The sequence below is a fragment of the Lepisosteus oculatus genome, chromosome 5, assembly GCF_040954835.1.
Source record: "Lepisosteus oculatus isolate fLepOcu1 chromosome 5, fLepOcu1.hap2, whole genome shotgun sequence".
Lineage (NCBI taxonomy): Eukaryota > Metazoa > Chordata > Actinopteri > Semionotiformes > Lepisosteidae > Lepisosteus > Lepisosteus oculatus.
The window spans coordinates 54,381,449-54,395,894 of NC_090700.1; the positions used below are offsets into that span (position 1 = coordinate 54,381,449).

A 14,446-nucleotide genomic window follows, 5' to 3' on the forward strand; every position below is an offset into this window, starting at 1 on the left:
CAGGGAGGCCGGGAGATTGTGTCGAGGGGGCAAAAAAACGACAAGCACACTACAGGAGACTGCAGGGAGAAAGCAAATCCATTATCTTGACCTGAGTTTGAGCGGCGCCCAGGTAACAACCAGACGCAGCAACACTTGACCACGGGTACAAAGGGAGTCCACACGCAGGGCTAAGGTGTCAGAAGAAAACAATAAGTAGCATTCTAACCCCCCCCCCAAAAAAAGAAGAAAAAAATGCATTTGTAAAAAAAAAATTGAAGGCATTGGACATTGTGTGACAAAATAAGAGAGTTTATCAGGATCAAGGTGGAAAGAAAAATACAACTAATGCAGTTTCAAATAAAAAACAATCTTTTTTTTTTGCTACAGTATAAAGCATAAGAAAAAATGGGCTGTAGTGGAAACAGTAAGAGATTAAACCTGAAAGATTTTTTTTAATATATAGATATAGATATAGATCCACGAAGGGAAAAAAGAATATAGCAGCTTTTTTCTGTACAGACATATAGATGAACATCTGAACCGTAAAAAAGTTATAAAAGTGACAAACGGTGTGTAACGTAGGTGATCCACGGTCTAACATACAACTGTAAGACCCTTATAGAAATTTCTGAATTGTACTGAGAGACTACTGACAAGTCTGGAAAAGATCCAGAGCATCACACTCCCATTCTGCCTTTAGAGTACGAGGTCGAAGCTCCGTTCCATTTCCGTGCCGATCCGATCCCTTCCCCGTTTCATTCTGGGAAATCCTCCCCTCCCTCCCCCCACCATTTGTTTGCTTTGTTTTCCTCCTCTTCCGGCAAAAAAAAAAAAGGGAAAAACCTGCTGGATGAGCCGAGCTGAAAAAAACATCAAAACCGAGAGCAGGAGGGAAAAAGAGAGGGTGAACCCCTTTATTGTGTCGACTGCAATCGTGGGGTTGTGGGGGGCTCGAATAATTTACAACAGTGCAAATCCGTGGAGTGTGTCCAACTTCTAGCCTTAGCGCTCCTCCTATCTCACACCGAGAGAGGACAGCTGGAGAAAGGAGGGGAGAAGTTAGAGTAGCGTTTCAGGAAAGTTCAATTTTGGCAAAAATTTGGCAGATTCAGAAAAAGTCCCTCCCCACGCTCTTTCTTGCCCCCGACCAACCAGAATAGCAAGGGCAGTGTCCGATCGGATGGCCCACGGCGAGGAACACAGGCTTGGGAAGGAAGGACAAGGGGGAGCTGTCACGTCAAGACCCGCCCCTCTCCTCCACTTCCCCACCCCCAGCAAATATCCAAACGCCCGGCACGTGCGGCGCCGCTGGAGAAGAGAGAGGAAGAGAGAAACGAGAGGTCGAGAAGGAAGTGAGAGGAGATCCGACTTCAAAAAAAAAACCTTATCGCTCAACTGCTTGGGAAAAAAAGTGCTTTTCTGTCGGATTCGCTGGCAGATATGCTTAAGTGTCCCATATGAAAGTCTCCCAAAAAAATTCATACATCAGAAGTCACAAGGAGCCCACAGCTCGGGCTCGACTAAAAGAGTCCTTTAGGTTTACGTTTCTCATTTTTTTCATTCAGAACATAAAAAAGTAAAAAAAAAAAAGAACAGGTTCTGCAAACTGGAAAGGGAGGGGTTTGTCCTTGAATCTGTTTCAGTCTGCAGTCCCGTCTCCACATTTGTGCAGCAACAGCAGGTTTTTTTTACTTATCTTATAATAATAACCATAACAAACCATGAAAAACAATCCACTGAGGTACAGTAGGCTCTCGGCGGTCCGGCGTGTCCGGCACGCGCTCCTCTCGGGCTCGGGCCGGGCCGGGGAGGGCGAGGGGCGCTTGAAAGGGGGCGGAGGGGTGGGCCGGCGGGGGGGGGGAGGCGGGGTGCAGGATCAGCAGGCGGACGACTGGGGCAGCGGCAAGGCACGCTCGTTCTTGCGCCCCCCGTTCATGTGCGCGTAGGGCTGCGTCTCGTCGAAACTGGGCCGCAGCAGCACCACCGGCCCGTTGGCCACTTTCAGTCCTGAGTGCTTGTCCAGAGCCGGGCCCGGGGAGCAGGGCGGGGCCGACGGCGGGCCCGGGGGGGCCGCGGAGCCCGGGGCGGTGGGGGAGGCTGGCTGCAGGGGGGGCGCCTGGCCCAGGGGCACCGGGGCGATGGGCTGCAGGCTGGAGGAAGGGTCCAGGGGCACATTCTCCATGTTCTCCACTTCCAGGTCCAGCTCCTCGGTGTCCGGCGGCTTGTTCTCGTCGCTGTAGAAGAAGCTCATCTCCCGGAAGGGAGGCTCCAGCTCGTCCTTGATGCTGCCGATGATCTCCAGGAAGGAGGGCCTCATCTTGGGGTTGTACTGCCAGCACATCCGCATCAGCTCAAACCTGCACGGAGCACAGAGACCCGGGGGACACACAGGTCAGGCAGAGGCAAAGTCGACACACGCCGCGCCGCGCCACGCCACAGCCACCCAGATCACCGAGAACTGTTACCGCCCCGTTCCGACGCGGCGACCTCGTCTGTCCCAGTCACACCTCTCAGGATCGAACTTACAGAAGGCTTAGCTAATGTACTGACATTCAGAAATTCTCCAGATGCATCCTAAGTATCTCAGAGCGTTTACAAAAACGAATGTGCCTCTTAGAGCATCCATAAAGGGGTCAGGGGCTGAAGAACCTGGCTGTAAGAATACGAGCTGTGCAGGAGTGCTGAAAATTCATCTGATTGTCCTTGACTCACAATCTGGAAGGACAATTAATAGAAACAGGAATCCCAATTTTCTCCTCAACTGAAAAAGTCATTAACAGTTGCTACCTTCTGGGTGTCCTGTCTCATTTACCGCTCTGTGTTAAAGGGTGGCGTTGTTGCTCAATTTTGTTCCATTAAGGAAAATCACCTAGAAAACCACATAGCTTGAGAGTCTTTATCTGAAGTGTACAGCAAAAAAAAAAAATCTGAAGGCACCAAACAAATCTCACAGGCGCACGTCCGGACTGCTTGCCATCCATGAGCAAATTAGGAAACAAATGAACATGAAGACTGACTAAGGGCTAACCGCTCTCAGTGCTGCTGGCTACACACTCAAACAAGCTAAAAATACCCCGCGTGGCTCAAGCCCTGCAGATTAAATAAATACCGGGCAAGCCGGTGGGCCGAGTGAAGGCATTCCAAAGAGTAGAGTCTTCTTTTAACCTCCACCCCCACAGAAGACAACAAGTTGGGGGGGGTGGGGGGGCTCTGCAGAAGAAGCAGGGTGGGCTTATTAAGTTTACTTTCTGACAGTTCAGGTGGGCCTCCTGTGAAAATTACAGGGACATCTGGGCCCGCCCCTGCCCTCCCGGGTAGCCCTGTGTCTTTGGCGTTAGTTTCCTGGGCCATCTGACCCGGTTTGAAACCCTTCGAATTCATGCCCATAAAAATCCCCCCCTCTCGTCCTACTTGTCACATGTGGACTGTCTGATGCCAGGAACTGCCAAGGCTACCTGACAAAACAGTGTCCCCCACCTCCCCCATCGAGGCAGTCTTAACAAGGCAGAGAGCGCAGATAACACATCGCGGAGAATGTGTTTCAGAAGCTTCATTTTCTCCTCTTGTCTTCGGCGGTGGCGTCAGGGTTTATGGCTGTAATTGCTACAGCTGATGCCTGCTGCTACTACACAGAAAAACCTTGCTATAAATCAGCGATCGGCTGCTGCTTGCCAAGTGGAAACATCCTCCTGATAATTTGATTCTGGCAGAGCAACTGAGGAGATTTCCCTGACACTCTTGTAGATTTGTGTAGGGGCAAAAAAAACGAACTTAAGCTTCATAAAAGTCAAAGCAGAGGATCTGAAGTCTAGTTCGAACATGGCACAGTGAAGTGCTTCATTCTTTTTATTTAAAGAAAAAATTAATATTAAAACAGGGATTTCCTTGCGCATCTGAACTACATCCAAAACAGGCTTCCCTCTCTCGCCATCAACAGACCTCTGTATTCCTCTCTCTCCAGTTCACTCACTCGCGTGATCTCCTGGGAATCCTGAAACGCCAAGATTAATTTCTGCAGCACTTGACTCGGCAGCCCTGTGGAATTCTCAACAGGCTCATTAAAGCGAAGGAATGAACAGCAGCCTTCATCACATGCTCCGTTGCTGCGCCTTCCTATTGCCTGCTCCCCTACCAGAAACAGAATCCGCCCGGCTGGAGCGAAACGGGACCCGTGCAAGAGGCTGCCATAGAGACACGTGGAGTTTGCGTCTCCAAAACACTATCTCCTTTCTTAAACCCGGGCCTCGCCGCAGAGGAGAACCATTCTAATTAGAAACTGGACACCAGCTGCGTACGTATTAACAGCGATGCCTCTGTTTAATTATAGACGGGCGCATTTGTGATGCTCGCGGGAGAGTTTACTCAAGGAAAACAAAGTGCAGACCTGTGTATTTCTTGTTACGACGTTGCAAGAGCTTAAAAATCAGTCAATCAGCCTTCCTGGTATTTGTGATATTCAGCCGACAAGGTACAATGCTGGAACTGACAGCCCTGGGCTTGCAGGACCAGAGCTCTGCCAGCCACTCCACGCTGCCTCCTGACACCCTCCTCCTGGAATCTGGAACTGACATCACGTCCTGCTGACTAGCAGTAAAGCTTTTTTTTCCATTATTCGATGTAGGACAGAAATATGCCGACGCACCCTGAAAACACAACTGTCTCTTTCAACACGAGCTCATTTGGCACATAATGCTGTTTACAATGTTATTGTGTTACATTTTAAACAGTGGGCACAGACATTGGCTGGTTGTGTTGAGCTGTCCGGCCCCTTAGGATAACAAAATACTCAGCTCAAGTCTGTGACTTCATGAGACAGCAGCTCAGACTAGGTCATAACTGAAAGTAGTTTTGGATCCATATGAATAGCTATTCAACAAGACAAGATTTAAATTAAGTCAAGGACACAATTTTATGACTGTGCCTTGCTTGTTTGGTACAAGGAAGTACCAGGAGGAGTACCAGGAAACCGAGTCTTGAATGGACCAGCTATGTCCTGGAAGGCTCTGGGTCATTATGGGTCAATTCACCTCCCCCTCCCCTGTCTGTGGAATCATTTACCTGCTGCCACAGTCAGAGAAATTCCAGGAAGACATGACCCACACATCAGCAAAAACAATATTATTACCCAAAGGGCTGCGCGGATCTGGAACACGTTTTCCAGCTCTGCTACCGAAGATTATACCCTGGTTCCTTTCAAGACACAGCTGGATGAGATCCTGGGATCAATGAATTACTGACTACCCAACGGGCAAGATGCCCTCCTCTCGTTTGTAATGTTTCTTCCGTTATATTTTCACCATCTGGAGAAAGGACAGTGCGAGACCAGTGACTGTCTGACTGCTGTGCTGCTCGCCGCCCCTGGCTGGCAGGTGGAAGGGTGATGTCGGGAGCAACCTTACTCCTCGCGGATACACTCCGCGGATACACTCCTCGCGGACCCCACGCAGTGCAAGGACTACAACGGCACGACCTTCTTTCCAATAGTATGTCACATTTCATGCTTACAACCCAACTTTGATTCTTTGATCTCTATTTTTGTTCATTTTACCTGTCAATAGTCCGATATCTTTACTTGACAAATTAGTCAGGAGTAGGAAGGTCATTTCAAACCACGGGTCTTTTTCGCAAGTGGGAATTGTGAAGATTGTTCTTGATGTTTCTGTACAGACTCCAAACCTGTGTTGAACTCTCATTTCAAATGAAGAATCTCACAGCAGAGAGACACACAGCCATGAGAATCGAGACACAGACACCTGTGTCTCATCTGAGGAGAATCATCTGACACAGCCTCGCGCAAGGTCTCGTTGATAACTTGGGATGTCCCAGCAGCCTGGGTCCGTATTTAATTATGAAAGATGCTGCTTCAGATCCTAATATTTAATATCACTGGATCGAACAATGATAGGGAGGTTTAAGGAAACAAAATGCCAGGCCTTGAAAGGAGCTAAGGTGGTCAGACACGCAGACACGATTGCCCCTGGCCCACAGGAGGCGAATACAGGCGCTCTCAGAATGGGACGCTGCCGAACAGGACAGTGCAGAATCGCCAGCCGCTGACGGGAACAGTGCTCTGGCCTCCCGCCAAGCTCTCCCCCCTCGCTCTCCAGGCTCCTTCTCTGTGGGCCTCAGCTTACCGCCCGGGGCCCGAGATCACTTGTCTTTATTTAAAAACTTCTGCTGATGGCTTCGGCTGGGCCTGTGCGCCCGGCTTGGTCCCCCTGTAACCCTGTGTGTGGCGTTAAGAGTCCCGATTCCCGATGCCTCGCAGCTCTCAAAACTCGAAATGAATCCGAACTGGGAGTTCAGTGCTCAGCTGTTTCTCACGGCGGGGATCTTCTCTCCCTGTCTCAGCTGTAACTGAGATCATGTACAAATGGAAGAATTATAAATAACGCCTGGAGAGAGCAGGAGATGCTCGCACTCCCGATGATATCACCAACAAAATGAACAACAAACAATTCTTCAGGAAGGGCCGGCCCAGGTTTCAGCAAGCCATGCCTCCCAGAGCCACTGTGCATATGGCAGCTTTTCTACTCTATTCCCGAGCTCCCAGTTAGGAACTGACACCGTTTGGCTTTACCGCCGCTGCACAGCTGGAGCAAGGGACAGTGCCTCCCTCCTCTCTCACCCGCCTGCCGCAGCTGTGGGTCACCTGACAGGCCCCGGGCCCCAGGCCCCGGGCCCGGCCTCGGACCAGAGGGTGTCGGTGCTATCTCGGCCGCCCAGAGCTCAGACCACACGTCCCAGCTGCAGCCGGCTGACGACGCTGCCGGGCTGGCGCCGGTCACAGGGCCTGCACCTCTGAGCTCTGGCCGTCCACACGCGCAGGACACTCCAGGGAAACCCCATCCTTTCTCATAACCGCATGCATGTCATTTCCTACAACCGTACCCTCCTTACGCTTCTAAGAACTCACAGCTTTTCCTTGGTTTCTCAGTTGCAGTAACAAGAATAAAAGCAGTGTGTAGTTCATCAATACTGGCCATACCCATGCGTCCTCTGTACAACCGGAAGGAAGCCCGTTATTCCTTCTGGAAAGGCGGACATGCAGCCAGCAAGGAAAAGAACGATGGGTGTACTCACAGCATGTCTGGACAGTTGTCGGGCTTGTCCAGTAGCCCCCCCTCCATGACGAAGCGCAGGACCTGCTCGTTGGACATCCCCTGGTAGGGCTGCTCTGCCAGCGTGGCGATCTCCCACAGCACCACCCCAAACGACCTGCGGCGCGAGGGACAGAGAGTGACCATCAGTCATCACCCCGGGAGAGCCCCGAGACGGACACAAGCCTTTGGGTGCTCTGATCCACTGCTACCAGCAAGGGTGTCCCACCAAGCCACAATGCTGTAGCTCTTAGGCTTGACTTTTATTTCCAATACAGCTCGCTCCCAACAAAAACAAACAAGATAAAATCAGTTCTTAACCACCTTTACACAAACTACAGCAAAAAAAAAAGACGACTTAAAGACTGTACATTCCCAAAAATTATACAACCTGTTACAACCACAACCTGCTGGGCTCATCATCCCTCCCCTTCAGCTCATCCTTGGCTGGCAACGGTCAGATCCTGCTGTCACGATAGCCACCCACCTCCCAGATAAGCCATCAGCAAGAAACAGATCCCCCCAGCCAAGTTGCCGGCAGTGTTTGTAGGGCCCATAAAAATCAAGGTTCAGCAGTGCAGGAAGACTGTGGCCTGCCCAGTCCAGACACTTAACCACATTGAGGCCAAGAGAAGAAAGACTTGTTCCATTTGAAATCTGAACAAACGCTGAGCAAGTCCCCCGAATTCATTGCGATGTGCCACTCACTAGTGAGAATTACTTTTTGTTTCCTGAGGACCAGAGATGCACATCAGGGAAATAAAAAAAGCCCACACTGCTGCCATTGATTTACTAGCTCTCTACAGATGCATTTTCCCCAACTCATCTGGAAAAAGATCCAGGCCAGGCTCATCACCCCCTGAAAAACAACTGGTGCAACCTTGACTCACACCTCACCTCAACAGCAGAAACAAAAACCTGAACCGCACGAAAAGGGTTTTCATAATTAAAAGCAGAAAGACAGAGAGACAGAGTGGGTCAATTCACAAGTTTTTCTAGTGGAAGAATGGGAAAACTCACCCAATTGCTACGTTTAGTTACTGCAGCTTCAAAGGATGTGATATGGGAGGCAAGGGGGGGGGGGTATTTTTGTTTTTGCTGGCAAACACTAACCTGTAATTTAAAAACATCTGGAGGAGCTTTTATTTGAAACAAAGAGATGAAACTGTGGGATACTTTCAAGGAAAAGAAAGATGAATTAAAAAGAACAAGTTAACAGTCCTCCTCTTAAAAGCCTTGAGTACAGAAAGGGGTCTCTCTTATCACACCATGGGAGTCTCTGACTTCAGAGATCTGTAATTCAGAACAGCTCCACATTTAAGGACTGTGGGCTCTTCACACGAACAATTAGCACAGCACTAGAGCTTCACAAGGGGTTTGTTGAAAGAAAAACAAGGCAATAAAGTTTACAGACTACAAACAGACAAACAGCACATTATAAGCTGTTGATTTTAAATATCATGTAAGTCTGTCTGTGTGTCAATCTCTGTATGTTGAAAGAGATAAGCAGCAGTAAGAGAGAAAAATATTTAAAGGCCAAGTTTATAGTTAATGCAAATTTTTGTAGAGCTCAATGAATAGCTGTTCAGCAGGTTTTATCAGAAAGGAATTCAGTGGCCGAGGTGATTAAATGGACTAAACAACTGGATAATCCCCTCACACAGCTTTATACTGCAACTGCGGCAAACTGGGTGAAGCTGAACATCAGCTGTCTGGATTGTTGTGCACGTAGGTAGATGACACCGACGACAAAAATAAAAATTGGTAAGTCCCCCCATCACTGTGCTTTGGAAATCTCACTTTATTTCTGAGCTGAAGTGAGATTTTTCACAGCACAATGCACACTCGATGTATTTTCTTCTAGAGCTAAAGCTAAAGTTATGAAAAAAAAAACAAGAGAGAACAAGTTTCTACCCCATATAAACTCTAATGAGGCCTGCTTGCCAGACCTGATTAAAACACACAGAAGCTGAACAGGAATTTATCACCGATTCCCACTCAATATAAACAATAATCACTTCCAGAACACAGAAAGAGTTTTTTCCCCCCATTTACTTGGTCGATTCTGATCTGGCTTTTCTTCAGCAGTGTTGAACGGGGAATATTTTCCAGGGGCCCTTGCCGTGTCTGTAGTGTGGCCCTCTAGTCTAGGGGAAGCTGGAGTGCTGGGGCCCACTGTGCAACCTGCTGGATCCTGGTGAATGCACATCAATTCACAAGTGACAAGACGGTCACATACCTACTCCTCTATTCGCCTTACTATCGGAGTCCATTCCGACATTTGGTCTTCAAAAGATTTTGGAAAAAAAAAGGTCAGCCAAGATTTTTTTATTCAGCGAGAATTACAGCGGTTCAACTGTTACTGGGTGTTTCTGTCACTCGCTCCACAGTCAGCTAATGAAAGCAACGACAACCAGAGACAGACCGGTGTCTTCACTGGGCCGAAAGGAAGCACTAGGGGCTCTTACCAGACATCCGAGTTGGTGGTGAACACCCCGTCCTTCAGCGATTCTGGGGACATCCAGCGCACTGGCAACAGGCCCTTCCCTCCTTTCCGGTAATAGTCGGTCTCGTATATGTCCCTGGTCATGCCGAAATCTAGAGCAACAGCAGACGGCCAACAATGAGGTGCGTGCAGCTGCCTCAGCCTTTGGAAAAAGCCGTCCAGGCAGGATACCGGCTCAGCATTTCCTTCAATAGACACACTGGGTCGCCGCGTGTACCTTGTGTAACACGGAGCACTGCTATATTTGTCTGTTTGGCTCCTTCCTGTTATCGTCAGGTTTCCCCCTCTCCTTTTTGCTGGCCTGGTCCTGCACCATAGGCCTGACACTACACCACACCCTGAGGTCTTCAGCTATCGAAGAGTTTCATTTAACTACAAACCCAGTGACCCTGCTGTGTTGTTGAAGCCAAGACCCTTGGATCAATAAGCTACTAATGACCACACTGGGTTGAATGATCTCGTTTGTAATCTCTCTTACGCTCACGCCATTCTACATCAAGGTTCTGACCGGCTACTTTATTTCTCTGATCTCAACTGGCAGGTTGAATTAAGCCATTAAAGATGGATTGAGTGAGACATCACCACCGCATCTTCCAAAAGAGGAGCGCAACGTCAAGATCTCACCTCCGATCTTCACTGTGAAGTCTTCAGCCACCATGCAGTTCCTGGCAGCCAGGTCTCTGTGCACAAACTTGTTGGCGTTGAGATAGGCCATGCCATCTGCAATCTCGCCAGCCATCTGGATCATCTTTTTAAGAGGGGGCAGTGACTGGCTTGCAGATTTCTGGGACACAGAGATATTGGAAACTCAGATAAGGGGCTTTTTCTGCTGGTTTGCAATAGAAGATCAGAACTTTGAAAGCGCACGTCACCACTCCTCACAGGTTTTAAAATCACTCTAATACGAAGTCTGTGAGCTAGAGGCCATGACCTGCTTCAGCTAATCACTCCCAATCAACTGTGCTTGCACTTCACATCTCACTTTCTTCACCTGATTTCATGCACCAGGTAAAAGTAACTAATAAATATATGTGGATATGCTCTCAATATATGGTTCAGAGAATATGACCACTAAGTCTATACTATTACATATAGCCAGTATCTAGATCAGCCTGCAACTCCCAGCTGGCAGCCCACTGGAGCTCAGCAGATGTGAGCCTGGTCAGTACCTGGATGGGAGTTAGTGGGGCTCACCCTGCAGTCTGTGTGGGTCCTAATGCCCCAGTATAGTGACGGGGACATTATACCGTAAAAAGGGTGCCGTTCTTCGGATGAGACGTAAAACCAAGGTCCTGACCCTCTGTTGTCATTAAAAATACCAGGGCGTTTCTTGAAAAGAGTAGGGGTGTTAGCACGGTGTCCTGGACAAATTTCCCCCCTGGCCTTTACTAATCATGGCCTCCTAATAATCCCCATCTCTGAACTGGCTTACTCTGCTCTCCTCCCCACTGATAGCTGGTGTGTGGTGATCCCGTACAGCACTTTGAGTAGAGTGTCCAGAAAAAGGGTATGTAAGTGTGAGGGTTATTTATTATTACATCACAACTGGGACAGGGCAACAGAAAATCCTGACTTTTAATTTTGTTTTAGGAAGGAAAGATTGGTTTATAGCTATTGTTCGTGGGGAAGGCGATGGAGGTACCTCTGGAGAACGTAGGGAACGTAGGTAGCTCTTGAGGTCACCTCGCGTCATCAGCTCCATAATGACCAAAGTAGGCTGTCCTTGTGATACCACTCCGAGCAGTCGAACCTGCGCCAATCGAACCACAGCAGAACAAGCCATCAGGACACCCTTCAGGCAAAGTCACGATGCTCATTATTACATCAAATCACCGGCACATCCACGAACGGCCATCGCAGTGCAGAGAGCATCAGGCCCATACAGCACAATCTAAACAAATACAGAGCACCAAAACAAAGTCACTGTTGGAAAATTAAATGTTCTGGGAGTCATTTTGAGCAACTGATCATTTGCGACTGAAGCAACTTGGTTGCACGAGCACAAGATCGCCTCAGTAAGAGTTGACTGGGCACAGACGACGAGGTTCATAAATTTCAATCCTGGTAAAAAAAAAACAAGGAAGGAAAAAATCGACCTTGCTTATATTCCAGAGAATATCATCTTTGTGCCACAGACATATTGAAGTTGGACTAAATATCAGGTGGACTCGCCAGCAGTGGACCCAGGGTCTGTTTGTCAAGGTTTTGTTCAGACCTCCAGGATGAGCGCGTGACGCAGACGTGCAGAGTCAGTGGCTCTGCCGAGTCAGACGTCCCGCCTTCTAGACTCGAATCCCGCTCAACGCGTGGGGTGACCTGGGATAACGAGTGGGGCTCCTGGGGCTCATGCCCGCGGGCGTCTTGGCTGGGTTAGAGGAACAGGACAGAATCTCACAGGACAGCATCTGCAACCTGGCGCAAAGTGAACACTGGAGACGTTCAGCCTGTATATCCTCCAGCAGTAGCCTCACGCACTCCTAGCCTGCAAACTCCACAGCAGAACCCCTGCAGATCGACCCTGCTCATGACCAATGCTAATTAACAACGCCATAAGATAAGATCACTTTATTGGCCATATACAGTTTCTTGTATCAGGAATTCGTCTTTTTGCAGACCCCAGCTTGCTCTCCATGAGACACACAGACAGGGAGAGAAGCTTGGGGTCAGAGCGCAGGGTCAGCCATTTATACAGCACCCCTGGTGCAGCTGGGGTTAAGGGCCTTGCTCAGGGGCCCAAGGGAGTAGGATTCCTCTGCCGGCCGCGGGATACAAACCGGCAACCTTCCAGGCACAGGCGCAGATCCACCGCACCGCCCATATCTGTTCAATACCATATTAGTGCACCTGTTCCAAAAACGATCAGTAGGAGCCGTGTGACGTTATTGCGGTTCTAGGCGGTGAGGTTCTGTTGATGCTCAGCAATCGTGACAAAAGGGCACAGCGTTATTTCAGATTTACACATGGCTTCACCCTCCTGCATGACGAAACCCGTTCGTTTGCAAGTATGCTAGCGATAATTAGACCACCGTCGCCTCCCTCCTGGAAGACGGAGTCGGCCGGCGCCAGGGTGCGCGGCCACGCGGAGCAGCCGCGGGCCGGGCAGCGCGGCACTGTGCAGCGCCCCGCACTCACCACATGGTGGCAGTTGAACTCCTTCATGACAGAGGCCTCATTCAGGAATTCAATGCGCTCCCTCATGCTGGCTGACTCGTTCACGGTCTTGATGGCCACCCTGGTCTCCGGCTCGTCTTTCACCACCCCCTTGGCAATCCCTTCGTACACCATCCCGAAGGAGCCTTGGCCCAGCTCGCGGCACATGGTGATCTTTTCACGGGGCACCTCCCACTCGTCGGGCACGTACACTGCGGAGGACAGGGAACATGCCATCACAGTCACTCAGAGCTGGGGGGTGGTCCCCACTGGGGTCCTCATGCACAGTTTAAGGGCTCCTGGAATCAATGGAGCAGTGGATGGGGCCCCGGACTCCCAGCTGGGGGGTCACGGGTTCGAATCCAGGGTGGGTTGCGGCTGTGGCGTCCCTGGCTGGGGTTCTACACTCACAGCGCACCTGTAAACTCCCTGGGGTACAAGAGGCCTTTACAGGTTGTCACTGGAAAAGAGAGCTCGTCAGCTATTCGTGTTTCTGGTTAAAGAGATGCTCCGTTACCTCACAGAACTTGTTGTTATTGGAACTAGAATTTGATGGTCAGGATTTCATTTGTTTCCTTTATTAATTTATGCTCCAAGTTCCGGATATGCCCTTGAAAGATCAAGACAACTGACAAAAAGCAGCACCCAAAATCAGAAACCATGATCTTCAGATGAAAGCACAGAGCCAGAGGGCTTGGGAGCACAGCTTCGATTCTGTGCGAAGTGGTATTCGCAGCCCTGCCGTGTCCTACTTCCTCCAGACAACAAGCGTGCTGTTGTTACCAGCTGTCTTTTGAGCAGAAACTAAGATTAAAAAGGACAATCAAGCATCCCCCATCAGCTCTGGCCCGAACAGGTGAACCCGTGTTCAGGACACTGACTGAAGAGCCCCCATTGCCAGTTGCAGGTCAGAGGTCAAGCCGGAGCTGAGTCAAGAGTGGCGGTGACACGACTCAACTGGCAAAGCCTAACTGGGCGGCACAATGATAGAGACGAAAAGAAGACAGCAGGCAATTCCAAAACAGGATCATCATAAAATCACAAGATTGTGGTACTGGTCAATGCTGCTTTTGTATTCCTTGGAACCCACCAACTGAACAGGCATGTAGTTAACAATAAAAGAACCACAGCTGACGATGACTTGTAATACACTGCTGCAGAATTATTACCAGCTAGGAGCTGATCCTCAGAAACTGGGCAGTGAAAAACCACACAAGGACATTGCCTGCAATCTGAAGTGCCTCATTTGTTTTCTGGGAAAGCTTTAGCTGGAAGGCATGAATCTGACACCACCATTCCCAGGCCCACACTCACTCTCAGCAGCGCTGAAGTACTCTGGGTTGACAGAGGCATACAGAACTCCGTTCCCAAGCCTGTCACTGTTCCTGGGGAAACAAGATCACATATTTAGGACAGGCCGCTTGTTTTTAATAGCGTACAAGTGGAAAGAATTTACACTGAACAGAATGTACACTGTTTCCCCTGTCAAAAAGTTTTGAAAGTTTAATAAAAACAGAAAGGCTTTCAGCCCAGAAAAATAAGGTATGTAACCTCATGTGCCTCCTGATATCTGCAAAATATTTATGTTTTGAGCTAAATAAACCCTTGCTGAGAAAAATATTCCTTTAATATTTGTTGCCTCTTGTAACACTGTTGTCCTAGACAAAGAATTCCCCAGCGTAATCATATCAACATCAGAAACACTGTA

General features: G+C 49.2%; 1 protein-coding gene across 1 annotated transcript in view; it reads right to left on the reverse strand.

The window, feature by feature from the left end:
* Positions 1-409: 409 nt before the first annotated feature.
* Positions 410-14,446, reverse strand: part of igf1ra (insulin-like growth factor 1a receptor) — a 135,518-nt gene continuing 121,481 nt past the window's right edge. The window contains exons 15-21 of the mRNA XM_069190650.1: positions 14,053-14,123; positions 12,721-12,950; positions 11,231-11,338; positions 10,213-10,372; positions 9,551-9,680; positions 7,066-7,200; positions 410-2,339 (exon numbers count right to left, since the gene is read on the reverse strand). Coding sequence (XP_069046751.1) covers positions 1,859-2,339; positions 7,066-7,200; positions 9,551-9,680; positions 10,213-10,372; positions 11,231-11,338; positions 12,721-12,950; positions 14,053-14,123 — 1,315 coding nt within the window. The 3' untranslated portion in view covers positions 410-1,858. The remainder of the gene's footprint in view (positions 2,340-7,065; positions 7,201-9,550; positions 9,681-10,212; positions 10,373-11,230; positions 11,339-12,720; positions 12,951-14,052; positions 14,124-14,446) is intronic.